Source organism: Ranitomeya variabilis, chromosome 2, assembly GCF_051348905.1.
Source record: "Ranitomeya variabilis isolate aRanVar5 chromosome 2, aRanVar5.hap1, whole genome shotgun sequence".
In the NCBI taxonomy this organism is placed as follows: domain Eukaryota; kingdom Metazoa; phylum Chordata; class Amphibia; order Anura; family Dendrobatidae; genus Ranitomeya; species Ranitomeya variabilis.
This window is the reverse complement of record NC_135233.1, coordinates 947837862-947857576: the sequence shown is the minus strand read 5'-3', so window position 1 is coordinate 947857576 and position 19715 is coordinate 947837862. Positions and strand designations below refer to the sequence as shown.

Sequence of the window (19715 nt, the reverse complement as noted above, 5' to 3'; positions counted from 1 at the left end):
GACCATAGAGCAGTGCATCTAATCCCATTATGTGTGATACAGACGGCAGAGCCGTGTATCTAATCCCATTAACTATCGTACAGCCCCCAGAGCCATGTATCTAATCCCATTAACTATCGTACAGCCCCCAGAGCCGAATATCTAATCCTGGGACGTGATACACCTCAGGTATCCAACCTCAGCGTGCTGCAGTGAGCAGCCCAACCACACAATCCGCACTGGCAGCAGGTCTCGGTGACACCGGCCAAGTCACCGCTTTGCAGGCACCAACAGGTTGGATCATTATCTTTTTGCAACTAGTTGCACACCAGGTGCCATGGCAGATTTCAGCAGCTGCTCCCCCTAGTGCTAAATAGTAGAAAATATCAAAACGCTTTAAATTATTTTTCATATCTTATACCAATAAAATCGCATTTTTTTTTAAATATTAAAACACAGTACAGTTATGTAATAGTTGGAAATGTTTATTTTTTTGTGCCACATTCCCTTTAAAAGTCTGTATCCCATTGCTGGGGTGTAGTACTGGCACGCTGCCCTCAGTAATCATGGCGGATCGCACTGACACCCCGGCACGCTGCTGAGCGTGTACGTGATTGCATCACTGAAGGCAGCACCCGGCGCTCGCTGCAGTCGCTCGCTGAGGCCAGGATGGCTGCTCGGTGTGTACCGTGGCTGCTGCTGGTGAGCGGCGTCTTGGCTGCTGTACTGAGCGCGGCCTCGGCGGACGGGAACGGTGTCCCGAGCAGGAAGCTGAGGATGCAGTACACGGCGGGGCCGCTGCTCAAGTTCCAGATCTGGTGAGTAGACATGGCGGGTGTGCGCACAGCGCCTGCTCCCAGCACCGCCCTGCGGGGTCACCTTGTCCCCGGGGGAGAGCAAGCGGCCCCGACCTGAGCCAGCACGGGAGCGGCGGGGAGAGCTGCGCCGCTGAGTAATGGCTGCACGGAGAGGCCTGTGCTGCAGTGCTCTCAGTGTGCGAGGGAGGGCGCTGTGACTACGGGAGGCTGCTGAGCGGCCCGTGCTCCAGGGTCAGCACATCACAGCAGCCGCCACCATTGTCCTTACCCCGGAGTGATGTCCCCTGTGGGCTCCTCGGCAAGCTCTATGGCAGCCTGTAAGGGCATAAAGGTGCAGGTGGCGAGCCGGGCCCCCCTAGTGTCGGAGAGGGGTTAGTAGGGAGCCGGCCCCCTCCAGTGCATTAGAGGGGTGCGTGGGGAGCCGGCCCCCCCAGTGCATTAGAGGGGTGCGTGGGGAGCCGGGCCCCCCCCCCCTCCAGTGCATTAGAGGGGTACGTGGGGAGCCGCCCCCTCCAGTGCATTAGAGGGGTGCGTGGGGAGCCGGGCCCCCCCCCCAGTGCATTAGAGGGGTGCGTGGGGAGCCGGCCCCCCAGTGCATTAGAGGGGTGCGTGGGGAGCCGGCCCCCCAGTGCATTAGAGGGGTGCGTGGGGAGCCGGCCCCCCAGTGCATTAGAGGGGTGCGTGGGGAGCCGGCCCCCCAGTGCATTAGAGGGGTGCGTGGGGAGCCGCCCCCCCCTCCAGTGCATTAGAGGGGTGCGTGGGGAGCCGGCCCCCCAGTGCATTAGAGGGGTGCGTGGGGAGCCGGCCCCCCAGTGCATTAGAGGGGTGCGTGGGGAGCCGCCCCCCCCTCCAGTGCATTAGAGGGGTGCGTGGGGAGCCGCCCCCCCCTCCAGTGCATTAGAGGGGTGCGTGGGGAGCCGGCCCCCCAGTGCATTAGAGGGGTGCGTGGGGAGCCGGCCCCCCAGTGCATTAGAGGGGTGCGTGGGGAGCCGCCCCCCCCTCCAGTGCATTAGAGGGGTGCGTGGGGAGCCGGCCCCCCAGTGCATTAGAGGGGTGCGTGGGGAGCCGGCCCCCCAGTGCATTAGAGGGGTGCGTGGGGAGCCGGCCCCCCAGTGCATTAGAGGGGTGCGTGGGGAGCCGCCCCCCCCTCCAGTGCATTAGAGGGGTGCGTGGGGAGCCGCCCCCCCAGTGCATTAGAGGGGTGCGTGGGGAGCTGGGCCCCCCTAGTGCAGTAGAAGGTGCGTGGCAAGCTGGGCCATACTAGTGTGGAAGAGGGGTTCGTGGGGAGCCGGTCCCTCTTCCAAAAGTGATACTATTTTAAAAACTTCACCCCTGACATATGAAAACTGCTGTCAAGTAGATTAACCCTTCAGATGATTTTTCAGGAATTAATGCAAAGTGGCGTGATAAGAATGAAAGTGTATTTTTACCACCTAAATGTTGCTAACCTTTGAACAGGTCACTATAGCTGGCAGGCTCTAAGGCCGCTATTTGGTCATGAATTGCTATGGCAACCATCAGGACCACACAGTAATGATCTCATGGTATCAATGGGGATAAATAGGAAGCCCCCACACTCTGTTAACCATTTATATGATATAGTCATTATTGACAGCAGCATCTAAGGGGTTAAACATATGGACGGTGCAAACACTGATCGTGGCTGATGCAGCAAGTTGTCAGCTATAGTGAACAGACAGCTGCTGGATTGTCACCTGTATGGGGATGATAGTCTCTTATATCTCAGGTCACTTAAAAGACATATTGGCGGTCAGTAAGGGGTTAAAAAACAAGATTAAAGGTCAAAATTGTCTGCAGTGATAAAGGGTTAACTCTTCAGGGGTCTTGGGAAAAGTGCGTGATGATCCTTTAAAAGCTGTAGTGGCCCCATTCTCTGCTCTCCCAGAAATGGAGATTGTGAAGAAATGGCAGAATGGATTTTCTTTCTTGTCTGTTCCCGGATGTGATTGGTGTGATGACTATGTTAGTAATGTTTGGGGGGCGGCCGACTGATACAGGAACGGGTGTACACTATGGTTCCAAAGTTTAGTGTCCCCAGACAATTTTGTCTTTTCCATGAAAACTCATACTTTTTATTAATCAAATGAGTTGCCAAATGAATTTAAAATCTAGTCCAGACATTGACAAGGTCGAAAAAAAGATTTTTATTTGAAATAATAAACTTTGCTTTCGTCAAAGAATGCTCCCTTTGCATCAGTTACAGCATTGCAGACCTTTGGCATTATAGCAGTTAGGGTACTGTCACACAGTGGCACTTTGGTCGCTACGACGGTACGATCCGTGACGTTCCAGCGATATCCATACGATATCGCTGTGTCTGACACGCAGCAGCGATCAGGGACCCTGCTGAGAATCGTACGTCGTAGCAGATCGTTTGGAACTTTCTTTCGTCGCTGGATCTCCCGCTGTCATCGCTGGATCGTTGTGTGTGACAGCGATCCAGCGATGCGTTCGCTTGTAACCAGGGTAAACATCGGGTTACTAAGCGCAGGGCCGCGCTTAGTAACCCGATGTTTACCCTGGTTACCAGCGTAAAAGTAAAAAAAAAAACGTACATACTCACATTCCGGTGTCCTTCAGGTCCCTTGCCGTCTGCTTCCCGCTCTGACTGACTCCCGGCCGTAAGGCAGTACAGAGCACAGCGGTGACGTCACCGCTGTGATCTGCTTTCACTTTACGGCGGCACTCAGTCAGAGCGGGAAGCAGACGGCAAGGGACCTGACGGACACCGGAATGTGAGTATGTACGTTTTTGTTTTTTTTTTTACTTTTACGCTGGTAACCACGGTAAACATCGGGTTACTAAGCGCAGCCCTGCGCTTAGTAACCCGATGTTTACCCTGGTTACCCGGGGCCTTCGGCATCGTTGGTCGCTGGAGAGCTGTCTGTGTGACAGCTCTCCAGCGACCACACAACGACTTTCCAACGATCACGGCCAGGTGGTATCGCTGGTCGTGATTGTTGGAAAGTTGCAGAGTGTGACAGTACCCTTAGTTTGCTGAGGTAATCTGGAGAAATTTCACCCTATGCTTCCAGAAGCCCCTCCCACAAGTTGGTTTGGCTTGATGGGCACTTTTTGTGTACCATATGGTCAAGCTGCTCCCACAACAGTTCAATGGGTTTGAGATCTGGTTACTGCACTGGCCACTCCATTACAGATAGAATACCAGCTGCTTGCTTCTTCCCTAAATAGTTCTTGCATAATTTGGAGGTGTGCTTTGGGTCATTGTCCTGTTGTAGGATGAAATTGGCTCCAATCATGCGCTGTCCACAGGGTATAGAAAAGTAGGAGACAAAAAAAGCGCAAATAGGGTCTTATCCTCAGGATTGCTTCTAATCAATTATGAGAGAACTGCTCACCTGGTGGTACACAGTAAAGGCGTGTAGTTTGTCAGCTGCTGCAGATCCACAGGTCGGCGCTGCGACCTCTTAGAGACGTTATAATAGATGAATGTGGATAAAATCCGCGCTGCTGCGACAAATAATGGATCCAGATATAGTTATAAGGTGTTCGGGTGGTTTATTCAACGCGTTTCGAAGCTCATGGCTTCTTCTTCAGGAAGTTTCCACACAGAGATACCATCTCTGTCGCTTCACTGGGGGACCGGAAACCATGGGTGTATCTCTGTGTGGAAACTTCCTGAAGAAGAAGCCATGAGCTTCGAAACGCGTTGAATAAACCACCCGAACACCTTATAACTATATCTGGATCCATTATTTGTCGCAGCAGCGCGGATTTTATCCACATTCATCTATTATAACGTCCACAGGGTATGGCATGGCGTTGCAAAATGGAGTGATAGCCTTCCTTATTCAAAATCCCTTTTACCTTGCACAAATCACCCACTTTACCAGCACCAAAGCAACCCCAGCACATCACATTACCTCCACCATGCGTGACAGATGGCCTGACGCACTCTTCCAGCATCTTTTCAGTTGTTCTGCCTCTCACAAATGTTCTTCTGTGTGATCCAAACACCTCAGACTTGGATTCGTCTGTCCATAACACTTTTTTCCAATCTTCCTCTGTCCAATTTCTAAGTGACTCTAAACTTTGGAACAGTATTGTATAGCTTTAGGTTCGCTTCCCAGATGATTGCCGCTCGGCGTAAACATGTCTGTGATGTGCTGCTGACAAGCAGATGAGGGCATGAAGGATGGCACCAGCCTCATCCCCCATCATTGCTAGGTGACGAAGGCCATTACCAAACTTCTTACATGGTAAACCAGTGCTCCTCTCATTACAGGCAGTTTATCCCCCCCCAACAAGGGGGATCTATATTCACTGCTTGGTGGCAGGCAGCCCCTGGGATCCTCACCAGTCAAACAGATCAGAAAATGGTGGCAGGTGTCATCAGATGCCATGTGTTCGGAGCTGGCAGCGCACAGCATGACAGAACTGTCCAAATCCAAACCAAAGTGGTTGACGGGCAAAATTGAAGGGGTATTCCCATCGTGGGCATTTATAAGAAAGCAATCGCACACACATGGATGGATGGATGCTGTGAGACATTTTCCTTTCCATGTACAGAGCATGCTTCCTAGGGGAGAATAGTTCTGTGCATCGGGGCTCAGCGGCGCCACCTACTGAAGTTCTTGACATCGGTGAATTAATGTCATAGAAGATGGTCTGCTCTTGTGTGTTTTTGGGGAAACAAGCCTGTTCTGTAGGGTATAAACAGCAGGGGTGGGGTCATGTTTCTATGTACATATAACACCTGCATGCCTCACCCAGCCAGCTAATACCAGCTTTTAGTGTATTTATGGAGGAAGTTCCACAGAATATGCCATAAATATTTGCCAGGTGAAAATCACACCTCTGAACCCCCCCCCCCCCCCCCGTCTCCACACTAGGGGTCCTCTAGCGACCACATCCAGAGAATGTTTGGAGAAGTGGTGACACATTACTGTAATGTTCTCCATTTGGTTCAGTGCACATAACAGAAACCCTCGCACATCACCTGCCTCTGATCGGGAAACCGCACACGTGGTCACCATAGGTGGGATCTGCATGATTACATCTGAGTGCATGGGGAGGGGTCCTAGTACTCTACCCATAGGGTTATGGAGGCTGACTGTTACATCTGAATGTGAGGGGAAAGGTCCTAGCACTCTATCCATGGGGTATCTATGATAATAATCTTTATTTTTATATAGCGCTGACATATTCCGCAGCGCTTTACAGTTTGCACAGCTCATCATCGCTGTCCCCGATGGGGCTCACAATCTAGATTCCCTATCAGTCTATCTATCTATCTATCTCTCTCTCCTGTGTGTTGGGATTACATTGACTCATGTGTGCACACCTTCTATTTTGTTCCTCTGCAGCATCTCCTGAGGTTACCGGCGGGTGTTTGAGGAGTACATGCGGGTTATCAGCCAGCGGTACCCAGACATCCGCATAGAGGGAGAGAACTATCTTCCCCACCCCTTGTATAGGTAAGAATGGTATATTCACCGTCTGTATGATGACCTGTGTGCTCATGGGGCAAGCAATCAATACTAGCGTGAGAAAGTTTCCTGTAGAAGCTGATGTCTGTTCTCAGATGATTTTGGAAAATCACAGAAACGAGGGCAGGAATGTAATTGCAGCTCCTCCATCCCCGTGTGATCACATTTTCTTACACTGAAGGACAGCATCATTATACAACCCCTGGCAAAAATTATGGAATCACCGGCCTTGGAGAATGTTCATTCAGTTGTTTAGTTTTGTGCCATGTCTGTGATCTGCTTTTTCTACAAAATTAAAGTCACTTCAAATGGCATCTTTTTGGCTTTAAGAAACACTAAAAGAGATCAAGAACAAAAATGTGGTAGTCAGTAATGGTTACTTTTTGTAACCAAGCATAGGGAAAAAATTATGTAGTCACTCAATTATGAGGGAAAAAATCATGGAATCATGAAAAACAAACAAACCAAAAACACTCCAACACATCACTAGTATTTTGTTGCACCACCTCTGGCTCCTATAACAGCTTGCAGTCTCTGAGGCATTAACTTAATGAGTGTCACACAGTACTCTTCATCAATCTGGCTCCAGCTTTCTCTGATTGCTGTTGCCAGATCAGCTTTGCAGGTTGGAGCCTTGTCATGGACCATTTTATTCAACTTCCTCCAAAGATTTTCAATTGGATTTAGATCCAGACTATTTGCAGGCCATGACATCGACCTTGGACCTTATGTATCTTTTTTCAAGGTATGTTTTCACAGTTTTGCTCTATGGCAGGATGCATTATCATCTTGAAAAATGATTTCATCATCCCCAAACATCCTTTCAATTGATGGGATAAGAAAAGTGTCCAAAATATCATAAACTTGTGCATTTATTGAAGATGTAATGACAGCCATCTCCTCAGTGCCTTTACCTGACATGCAGCCCTATATCATCAATGACTGTTGAAATTTGCATGTTCTCTTCAGGCAGTCATCTTTATAAATCTCATTGGAATGGCACTAAACAAAAGTTCCAGCATCATCACCTTGCCCAATGCAGATTCGCGATTTACCACTGATTATGACTTTCATCCAGTCATCCACAGTCCACGATTGCTTTTCCTTAGCCCATTGTAACCTTGTTTTTTTTCTGTTTAGGTATTAATGATGCCTTTCTTTTAGCTTTTCTGTATGTGAATCCCATTTCGTTTAGGCAGTTTCTTACAGTTCGGTCACAGATGTTGACTCCACCCATTTGTTCCTCATTTGTTTTGTTGTGCATTTCCTGTTTTGGAGACATATTGGTTTAAGTTTCCGGTCTTGACACTTTGATGTCTTCCTTGGTCTACCAGTATGTTTGCCTTTAACAACCTTCCCATGTTTCCATTTGGTCCAGATTTTAGACACCGCTGACTGTGAACAACCAACATCTTTTGCAACATTGTGTGATGATTTACCCTCTTTTAATAGTTTGATAATCCTCTCCTTTGTTTCAATTGACATCTCTCGTATTGGAGCCATGATTCAAGTCAGTCCACTTGGTGCAACAGCTCTCCAAGGTGTGATCACTCCTTTTTAGGTGCAGACTAACGAGCAGATCTAATTTGATGCAGGTGTTATTTTTGGGTATGAAAATTTACAGGGTGATTCCATAATCTTTTCCTCAGAATTGAGTGACTCCATAATTTTTTCCCTATGCTTGGTTAAAAAAAGTAACTATTACTGATTACCACATTTTTTTGTTCTTGATTTCTTTGTGTTTCTTAAAGCCAGAAAGTTGACATTTGAAATGACTTTAGTTTTGTGCCATGTCTGTGATCTGCTTTTTTTTCTACAAAGTTAAACAACTGAATGAACATCCTCCAAGGCTGGTGGTTGCAAAATTTTTGCCAGGGGTTGTAGATTTTTAGATTTAAATGCTTTCTATGTCTTCCCCTCCCACCATCTTTATTTTTTTCTTTGGGGTAATTGTTGCATGTACATAGATATGCAGTAAATACTAATATACATGTATATCTAGTATAGTTATTACAGTGGTTTTATGTGAGTGCTGGCTGTCTTTGGCCCATACTCATGAGTGAATAATTTTGAGCTGCAATACTGGGTGCTTCCTTTGGTGAAGACAGGCACTGTTTCTGGAGAAATAACAGAACTTTCTGATTATGGATAAACCCTTCAAAGCGATTGTCCTAACTCTGAAAGTTATCACCTAGCTACAGGAAAGGCATTAACATGCTGTTAACCAGGGATGAGACCTGTAGGACTCTCCACCAATCCTAAGAACAAGAGTGAAATGTCCTGATATACACCACTATATTCATTTTCTCAGCTGAGCACTGTACTTTACTATCTCTGGCAGTCCCATAGACAATGAGAGGGGATGTGTATTTGGATCCCTGTTTCTTGGATAGGTGGGGTCCCAGAGGACAGATATCAGAAAGTTCTCACCTTTCCTGTAGATTGGTGAAAACTTGCCCGGGACAACCACTTTAAGCCGTGATATGTTCCTTGGCCCCGATTTGTACGTTAAAATGTCCTGTAATGTTTTTTGTTTTTCCTTAACTCTGTCTTAGACACATTGCATCGTTCCTGTCAGTCTTCAAGCTAGTATTAATAGGCCTAATAATTGTTGGAAAGGATCCTTTTGCTTTTTTCGGCATGCAACCTCCAGGGCTTTGGCAGTGGGGACAAGAAAATAAGGTTGGTGACCTGGTATCAGTGATTGTTCATAGATAACTTGGATCTGTGTGATAGGAGCAGGCTCTTGGTACAAGAGCTGAGTGCCAACTGTCTGAGAAGGAAACCTAGCTTTCTTCGCATTGCTGTGCACATGTTCACATGTTGCCTGTTACACAATATGTATTGCTGCCAGTTTCATCATCTCGTTCCCGGCACCCAAGGAACAAGTGTTTGCTCTGAGACCCAGCGCTGCAGGAGGATGGGACTTGGAGACGCTCGGGAACAGCTCGACTGTTAATACAAGGAAGTTCTGATGTCAAAAGCAACTTTTTATTTTTTTTACACACTTGAATACAAACTGCAACAAAGCTGACTTGTATCAGATCCCTGCACAATGTCTGAGTTTATATTGTATTTTTTCCTAAAATGTTGAGTATCGTAAGATTTTCTTTTAATGTTTGCTGCTCTTCTGATATTGACACTTCCTCTGCTCATGGGTTCTTGCTAGGTCTACGCCTGCATGATGGTCTTCTTCCTGAGCAACATGATTGAGAACCAGTGTATGTCTACCGGAGCCTTCGAGATCACTTTGAATGGTAAATGTTCTACGTTGCAGTCTGTGACTTGTGAGCGATTTGCATGTAGACAGGTTCCATATGGCACCGTGTAGCCCATGAGCGCTGGCTGCATCGCCATCTGTGGGTCCTGGAGCATACAGTACACCATCCTGTGACACCCCACCAGTAAATGTGTGGCTGCTACTGTGGTTGTACCCGTGCCGACTAACCTTTGCACGCAGACTTTCACTGCTTCTATGTAAGCTATGAATAATTAACTATTTAACCCTTTGTCATTATGTCCACAAAGTTATTGTAAACCTTAATATGGTGCTGGAGACACAAGCCATAACAAACTGGGAATTGGTACATTTTCCACTAAAGGGTGGTTTCTCATGTCCAACCCTCAGTCCATATGTGGAGCATAACGTTTGGACCAGCGGTGTCTCCTGAACTCCGAAGCAACGTTCAAGACTGAGACTGTTGTGTTTGGGTCGGGAGGGTGGTGGCTGGTCAGTACACTGATTGTGATAGTTAGAAGCGTGAAACTGACCTAAGGCTGTGTGTGTGTATCGATCTATCTATATATCATGTTTTAAATAAACCTGCTTGCTCTGTTGCTTCACTGGGGGACCGGAAACCATGGGTGTATGCTGCTGACACTATGTACAAAAAAAATAGTTCCTCCCCAGCAGGTACACCCCACCGACTGGCACTAAGTTCATCAGTTTAGCTTAGTGACAGTAGGAGGTGGACATGGGTCTTCCACTTAGACCCATATCTACCTCGGTTTTTGGTGTTTTTCTGTAACTATTTCCCCTTTTTCAGAAGGTTCCTTTTTTTTCTGTACCGTCCACTAGGCTTTCTCTTCACCTGTTTTATTTTTTTGTTGTCATCTGCGACACTCCCCTCTCCTGCGCCGGCCTCTCTTCTAAGCCGCGCAGAAGCTGGGGTCTAGAAGCCGCGGCGCTCTGCCCCTCACTACTTCCTTGTCGTGTGGGCTATCTGCCTGCTGCAGACACACACCCTCACCTTCTTCTGTGGCAGGGGACACTGCTCGCCCTTTTCCCTCGGGAGGCCCGCCTCTTCCTCCTCGTGGTCGCCAGTTTCTGGCATCCAGACTCTGCATCACAGGAGCCTTGCCAGCCAGCCCTTCTGACCCCTCATCACCACAGAACCGTAGGATCAACTTGCGAGACCTCCGCTCTCATGTGGGGAAGCTTTGCTCTGCAGACTGATACTCTCCCCTAACCTCTGGCATTTGTTAGTGAGCCTGCCTCTCTTCTATCATGCGTAATACTAAAGGAGAGCATTCTCGTCCTCCGGCCTCTACTACTCTTGTCAAGCACTTTGTTTTTCCTGTGAATGTAGACTCCATTCTGGTCAGTCTTCCCCTCTGTCAGCTTTGCATCATTAGCAATTTCTCTGTCCTTACTGCCCAGGAGTCCTCCACCGTTCCATGCCAGTCGGTAGGGTGGACGCTGCTGGGGAGGAGCTATTTTGTTTTGTGCAGTGTTAGCCTCAGGGTGGATTGATTTAAATCACGCCGATTTAAATCAAAAGATTTTTTTCTATTTAAATCGGATCGATTTAAATCATGATTTTAATCACTGATTTAAATCAAAAGGTTTTTTTTAATATAAATCACGATTAAAATGAGAAGTGAGAGCAGTGCGCATGTGCGCCCATAGTTACACGGACGAAACTAGGGGCAACGATCTAACGCCAGGGTGAGGGGGGGACCCCAAAGTAAGTAAAAATCTTTTTTGTTTTACTATATGGCAATAGGTAGGTGTTTAAAAGCAGCATGTCTTAATTGTATAAACTATTAATAGCCTCCACATTTTGTTCATACTGCCCCTTTAATTCCACACTTCTAGCTTGGTTTCACTTTTGGTTTAGTTTCTTTTTCCATTCAGTTGACATGCCCAAACTTGTTGGATAGTCAGCATCCTACAGAAACCTCTGGAAGAGCATGGCATTGTGAATGTTACACATATACAGCCTTTATTCTACTGAGTTAAACAACTCAGCTTTATCTCATGATGGAAGAACCTTTGGATGGTAAAATATTTTCCTCAAAAAGCAGTTTATTGAAAAAAATCCGATTTAAATCAAAAAAATCCGATTTAAATTAAAAAAAATCCGATTTTTTTTTTTGATTTTTTTTAAAAAACATTGATTTTTATCCACCCTGATTAGCCTCCTACTGGCAGCAGCTACACCCACGGTTTCCTGTGTCCCCCCCCAGTGAACTCTCTTATAATCAGATTTTACAATGAGTGACCCAAAAAACTGTTTTGTGATTCTTCCTGGTATTTGGCTTTGACAAATCTTGATTGATACAGTTGCATGCGGTTTACATGCATTTTTAGTGCGTTTCTGCAGCACTAGTATTGTATGAGTCTGATGCACATATTAGTATGTAAGGTAATGGGAATTTCCTAAGGCTACTTACACACTAGCGTCGTTTTGCCTATGTCACAATGTGTCGTTTAGGAGAAAAAACACATCCTGCAAAGTTGTCTGCAGGATGCGTTTTTTCCCCATAGACTTACATTAGCGACGCATTGCTTTTGCGACGTTTTTTTATGCGTCGAGTCCGCCATTTTCTACCGCGCATGCATGGCCGAAACTCCGCCCCCTCCTCCCCGAAACTCACACTGGGCAGCGGATGCGTTGTAAAACTGCATCCGCTGCCCCCGTTGTGCTACAATAACACACTGTCCGTTGGGCTGACGGTTTGCGACGGCCCGTACCGACGGACTAGTGTGAAAGTAGCCTTGCTTAGATTAGTCAGTTTTTTTATTTTAGTAGTTTATACTCAAATATTAGAGTAGGTAAATTAATACCGTGCAGATGTTCAGTGTAGTTTGATATTTTGGTCTCGGTGGCATTTTGTCCCTATACACTCACTCTAAGGAATTGTTGCATTCTTGTAGGCTCACTAATTATGGGGAAGCTGCTCAACTGAAGGAGGAAGGAAATGTTGTCAGTCCCACCATGTCTCTGACCTGATCACCCCCTCCCCTAGCTCCAAGCTGTACTCCCTCTTATTACATATAGTGTGCTCCTGTGTATTGCAGCTGGCGCTCAACACTTCATGAACCCCTTCCGGACCAGGCGATTTTTGTTTGCACTTTTGTTTTGCTTTTTCCCTCCTGTTCTTCCAAGAAGGATATGGATGGATATATATATATATATATATAATTTGTTGTTGTTGTTGTTGTTTGTTACAGGGTTGAGTTGTAGTTTTGAATGACACCATTCAACTTACAGTAAAAGAAAAATTGAAAAAGAATGCCAATCTGGATGAAATTGTGGGGGGCAAAAATGCAATTCTGACTTTTTTTTTTTTTTTTTTTTAAACAGTATGCATTGTGTGGTAAAAATCATTTGTCAACATTATGCTCTGGAGTAGCACAATGTTTGGGGGAGGGGAGGGGTTAAGGTTTGTGTCAGATTTCTGAGACTCTAAAGCCACGTGCACACCTTGAGTATTTGTTCAGTATTTCTAAGGCTACGTTCACATTTGCGTTGTGCGACGCAGCGTCGGCGACGCAACGCATGCAAAATGCATGCACAACGCAGCGTTTTGTGATGCATGCGTTCATTTTTTGCATGATTTTTGGCGCAGAAAAAACTGCATCATGCAGCGCCCTCTGCGCCCTGACAGTTGCGCCAAAATGACGCATGCATCACAAAACGCAAGACAACGCATGTCCATGCGCCCCCCCATGTTAAATATAGGGGCACATGACGCTGCGCCACACAACGCTAATGTGAACGTAGCATAAGCCAAAACCAGGAGTGGAACAATCAGAGAAAAGTATAATAGAAACATATGCACCACTTCTGCATTTATCACCCACTCCTGGTTTTGGCTTACAAATACTGATGTACAATACTGAACGTTTACACGTGACCCTAATATTTATATTAGTGAGCTTGAACCTGAGATTGTCTGATCACTTGCACTATATACACTGTAATACTGCAGTTTTGCTGTATATAGTGTAAATCAAGGTCTCCTCTAAGCACAGCTGAGCTTTAGGCTATGTGCACACGTTCAGGTTTTTTCACATTAAAAACGCTACAAAAACTCATTAAAAACGCATGCATTATGCATTTTATCATTTAGAATGCACTCTGCATGTTTTGTGCACATGGATGCGTTTTTTTTCCGCGAAAAAAAACTCATCGCGGTAAAAAAATGAGTGTGTTGATTAATTTTGCGGATTTTCTGTGTTTTTCCAGCAATTCTATGCATCTGGGAAAAAAAACGCGTCAAAAAACGCATGCGGATTTCTGGCAGAAATTTCCGTTTTTTTTTGTCAGGAAAATTTCTGCAAGAAATCCTGACGTGTGCACATACCCTTACACGACTACCAAGATAACATTGACAGGGGCCTTCTATAGGCCACTGGCTGCATATTAACCCATTGGCATCCCGCGATTGCATCATGAGGGCTGAAAAGCCAATGTGATTATCTCAAATGTTACCACAGTAAGTTTTGTGTAGAGGGGAAACCCTCTGTAACTTCCATTGTTCCCACCAGGTCGTGTGCATAAGCTGCTGACTTTCACGTAACGTCTCTGTAGTTGAACTTAAACATACACTTCACTTTTAGATAACTTAACCCCTTAGTGACAGCCAATTTTGCCCTTAAGCCCATTTCTCTCTCCTCTGATGTGCTAGATCAGGGGTCCCCAACCTGTAGCTCGGGAGCCACATGTGGCTTGCGGACCCAGGAATTGTGGCTCGCAACTGTCTGCCAGCTTGGTGCATTAGCTCCAGGTCTAGTAAACAGGTATGAAGAGTACATCTCAAAATGGTGAATTTTTTGAGTAGCCCAGCACAGAAGATCAGATCTGGATGCACATATACTGGTCTTAAGGGTTTAGAGATGTTTTAGATAGGTAGTATCATCTTCCAGAGTACCATATTAGAAGAGGTTCTTGAAGATTAATGCAACAGTGTGTTGGGATAACACTGAATTGGAACATTGTGGGAAACTCTGGTTCTCAGTGTACTGCTTTGAAGTGATTTCTGTGGAAAAGCTTTGGTTATCATTATACCCGTAATGGGTGCTTTGATTGACACGACTTTGAGGGGGACAGAAGCAGGATGTTGCTCGTGACCCCCTCTCGGAGCTAAATGTGGCTCGCGACCCTCTCTGTGCTGAACGTGGCTCTCAAGGTCAAAAAGGTTGGGGACCGCTGTGCTAGATTATATCAGAGGAGAGAGAAATAAATGGGAAATCTGACTTTTTTTTTTTCCCTCTTGCGGTTGCCGTTATTCCATGTATAACGGCGATCGCAACACCTGGGGACGGTAGAAGCCAACCCGAATCATGTTCTCCGGGGTCTCGGAGATCAGAGATCAAAACTGATTGGCGATTTAATATCCAATCTACATCATGGAATAGAGGAGGTCCATGCGCCACTCTTTCCCGCGCACACTTGGTGCAACGCTCCTCAAGGTTGTAGCAATACAGAGAAATCCAGGAACGAGGACACCAGACGTTCTACTTTTAGTGCAGAATAATCAGGTTTTGGCTGCACAGGGCCGTTTATCAAGCCATAGAGAAATAGACATACTAGTCATCCAGGGTTGATGGGGTAATTAGATATACATAGATTATCTATCTATCTATCTATCTATTTCAATGAAGGTCAAACCTCCATGGAAATAGTTTATAGTTCTTCACTAGGTACTAGTTGTAGACCACTCCCGATAGATCCTCTCGTCAGTCCAACATCAATATTATTAAAAACAGGGTTAACATACAAATCTACATCCATCCCGTGTCACTGAGGAGTTTAATTATCTTGGGTGTTTAGTAAGTTTCATGTTTATGCATACAGACTTCTATGGTGGCCACACCACTAGGGTTAGCGCTGACCTTGTTATTTTTTTGGAATGGAGTCTGGCTGCCCGGCTTTTGACCAGTAGATTGTACTTTGTTTTTTGCCTGTCTTCTATTTTGTTGTATTTTATTCCAGATGTTCCTGTGTGGTCAAAGCTGGAATCTGGCCATATCCCATCAATGCAGCAACTTGTCCAAATTATTGATAATGAGATGAAGTTAAATGTTCACATGGATGCGATTCCCAACCACCACCGCTCATAACCACATTTTCCAGCACCGGATTGATTTTGTAAGTATATGGATGTCTGTGACCTTGATCTTCTGCTGAAATAGTATTAGTGCCGTAAATGAAGAATCTAGAATGAGGGTGTAAAATATTTCCTACCAATAATTAGCAAAAAAATAGGGCAGGGCACAAGAAATGCACCGAGGCCTGCTATTAATGAGGTCACCCAACCTGTTTTCTGCTCAGTATTGGGATGCAATGGTTCCTACATGATTGTGGTGCTTCATTAACCAGATTAACCAAATTATTAATTTAGAAAAATCTCCCTACAACAGGGTTCTCCAAACTGCATTTTTATTTTTTCTGGACGGCTTAAAATCACAGGTGGCTAACCTTTTTTATGATATTGAAAAACTGTAGTGAATCGTTAAGATTATCAATGACGTGTCTGTATCCCCCTGTATTGATATGAATGTATTTGCTGTGAACTGTAAAATGAGAATTACAAGAAACCAGAGTCCCTAAAAAATCTCGGTCACAATTATACAGGGTGGTCCAAAAGTAAGTGGGACGGTATGTGTAATAGGGTTATGAAAGGGGAGATTTATCAAACATGTTTTTTGGGGTTCAAAGCTCTCACCACACATCTAGATAAGTTTCTTGTGGGGGTCTAGTTTCCAATATGGGGTCACTAGTGGGGGGGGGGGGGGGGGGGGGTTCTACTGTTTAGGTACATCAGGAGCTCTGCAAATGCAACGTGACACCCGCAGACCAATCCATCTAAGTCTGCATTCCAAAACGTAACTACTTCTCTTCCGAGCTCTTGCATGTGTCCAGTCCACATATGGGGTATCAGCGTACTCAGGACAAACTGGACAACAACTTTTGCTGCCCACTTTCTCCTTTTACCCTTGGGAAAATAATAAAAAATTGCTAAAAGATCATTTTGTGACTAAAAAGTTAAATGTTCATTTTTTTTCTTCCATGTTGCTTCTGCTGCTGTGAAACACCTGAAGGGTTAATAAACTTCTTGAATGTGGTTTTGAGCACCTTAAGGGGTGCAGTTTTTAGAATGGTGTCACTTTTGGGTATTTTCAGCCACATAGAACCCTCAAATTGACTTCAAATGTGAGGTGGTCCCTAAAAAAAAAAATGGTTTTGTAAATTTTGTTGTAAAAATGAGATCGCTGGTCAACGTTTAACCCTTAACTTCCTAATGAAAAAAAAAATTGTTTCCAAAATTGTACTGATGTAAAGTAGACTTGTGGGAAATTTTTACTATTTTGTGTCGCATAGATCTCTGGTTTACCAGAATAAAAAAAAAAAAGAAATTATAATAATAATTCAAAATAAATGTTTTTTTGTCCACCTACTGTTGGACCACCCTGTATATTTTACATAATTTTTTTTTCCCGGGCACAAGAATGTCTGCTTATCCAGACTGTCCAGGAATTTCTGGACGGTTGGCAATGCTGTACAAGAATTATAGCTTTGGTATTATAAGCTTGTGTGCATCTCATTGTGTGTGACCGCAGACTGCCGAATCGTGACAGCATGCGTTTATTCACACTCCCGATTCTCCTTTTTTCTCAATACTAGTGGGTGGGAACCTCACCATATGTTCGCAGTTTGCATCCAAATGAGACCTGCACTTTTATCAATACTATTTTTTTGGGAGAAGCCGGCTGAGTCTTGTTGGCACGTGATCACAAGAACGCCAATGACTATCTTCTCACATTGAGAATTCATGGTCATCGTTACTATGCACATTACACACGCACATTTCGTCAGTCTGCTGTAATATAGGTTTAATATTGTTGCTAGACTCGCTTACAGGGGAATTTTTTGATTTTAAAATATTGTAGGTTAATGGTGGGCCCAAATGTCTTTCCCTCCTCCATCAATTGCTCGCTGCCATTTATCAACCTCAAGCGTAGAAGCTTACAACACATTTTTCAGATGTAACTCCCTGTACACTACCCGTTTACTTGAGGCATGTGGTGCCCACCCTGGTGCAGCCTGGCAGAAGTTGTCCCCACTGTATTGCTTGTGTAGTAACGCCAGGGCCATAGTAACAGCCTTAGTTTACTTTGAGTTTCCCATAAAATTGTGCGGTCAGTGTGTAGGTTTAATAATGCGGCACCCTGCGTCTAACAAACCTCTATTTCTAACCCCTCAGGCATGACGTGGGCTTTTCTGAAGGGGTCGGCGAGGCTGGTGTATATGAAGGCCTGCTCTGAAGACAGCTCCTGTTGGTGCAGGCTGGATGTCTCTGCCATCTCGTTGTACCTTTTTGAAGTCCCACATGCAAGGTGTTTCTGAGTGCTGCCCTCTTATGGAGTTTTACAGCCACAATGCAACGAAATTCTGTGTAGACCCAACCACGTTTTTTGTTTTCAAGCCATTGTTTCATATTGTCACATAATGCTGGCATTAAACCTTATTTTCTGTTCATCACTTCCAGTGCTGGAATAGGTTCTCATTTTCCTGAGATTTTTGTCTTTGATATCTAATTTTTATAAGAATCTGTTCTTTTTTTTATAGTTTAAAGTGAAGCTCTAGCAAAAAATATAAGACTCCAATACTCGGCTACTGTTAGCGTGTAGTTCTCTGGATGTTCTGTATAATAAGATTATATTGCAGATCGCTAAGTTATTCTAAATTATAAACACATTTATCGGCATTGGAGATTAATTGGTGGCTATGGAGGATGGAGCTGTCCTGTTCGAGTTACTGTAGAGTTTTTAAACTGAGCCTTTCTACTAGTCCTCTTTACAGAAGATACAAATTAAGTTAAATAAACCTACCATTAAAGTAAAACATCAAAATGTGTGTGGACTCCATTTATGTTATACATGCGTATTCCCACTAAACCTGTAACGTATCGACGAACCCGAACATCCGCTTCTTCTCTGACTGAAATCTAGGAAAATGTTTTTTATATGGAGGCAAACAAAGATGGCAGTGAGGCAACGGGATGAGTAACTTTGCTTCTTAGACTACCGTAAATGCATATTTTCTTTGTTCTCTTAGCAGAAGGTCTCTGGAGGTCCAAAGTGTGTTGCGTTGGCTTCATATGGTTGGCATGAGGCTTAATACCACATATTTACGTCCGGATGGGTACATTTGGCAGACTGATGTCATAACCTCCTTTCAGACTATTAACATTGCCTGATGTAGAACTCCTGAGCCTATGGTTCATACAATAGGCGAGGATGCAGTGTGTACCTAGCCTTATACTGTGCCTGTACTACATCAAAAAGGAGGGAGGAAAAACATGGTAGTCATCCCACCGTAACGATGACAAGTTGGGAATATAAAAATTAGATGGTCTTTATTAAATACATTTAAAACAGGCCAATATAAACACATTACATTAGTAATGGAACATATACAGGGCCTGGAACAAGATCATGGACCACTAGTGAATTGTAAGGATGTAAATCCAAGGTTGGACATCTGCCATCATAAAAGAACATAGGAAAGTTATTTATCCATCCTGCATATGTCCTACTCTGCTGGAATGGTGGTTCGGCCTAATCGTTTGTCTATGATGTCTGCATAATAAGGTGAAACAAATCGCCTAATTTGAACTTGATAAATCAAAAAATATTCAACAAAAAAAATACCCCACAAATATGTAAGAAAGTAACATAGTCAAATGACGTGAAAATAAGGGTATTGAAATAAAGACTAAGTTGAGGGGTAAAGCAACAAACAAGAAAAAAGGGTGAAAGTGGTAGAAGGTCCACAACAAATAATGGGTATAATTTGTAGATTGTGAGCCCTCTCCTGTGACAGTTAAGGCATGGGTCTGACAGTAAATCTAAATGTCATAAACAGCCAATGAGTAAAAGTGGTTAGTATCCGATATAATGTAAGGTATAAAGCATAATGTTGTCTCCACTGCTCCAGTCTCAGAACAGGAATCAGGACATTATACTTAGCCCTTTCGAAACAAAACAATGGAACTTAAAGAAGAATAAATACTGAAAACACTGCATTTGGTATGAAACCTACAATTAGTTGAAGATGTGGTCATTTTCAACTAAGTTTAGGTTTCATACCAAGTCCACAATTCCTCTCTTAGACTAGGACTTTGCTATGGCCACCATTGACCTTCAATATGC

The 19715-nt window shown here is 44.7% G+C and overlaps 1 protein-coding gene across 1 annotated transcript; it reads left to right on the top strand.

Annotated features, from left to right (window-relative positions):
* Positions 1-516: 516 nt before the first annotated feature.
* Positions 517-18413, top strand: SELENOT (selenoprotein T). Its single transcript, XM_077290763.1, has 6 exons — positions 517-797; positions 6146-6256; positions 8824-8950; positions 9438-9525; positions 15493-15648; positions 17765-18413. Exons 1-5 carry the CDS (start codon positions 649-651, stop codon positions 15618-15620), a joined length of 603 nt encoding a protein of 200 aa, XP_077146878.1. The 5' UTR covers positions 517-648; the 3' UTR covers positions 15621-15648; positions 17765-18413.
* The last annotated feature ends 1302 nt before the right edge of the window (positions 18414-19715 follow it).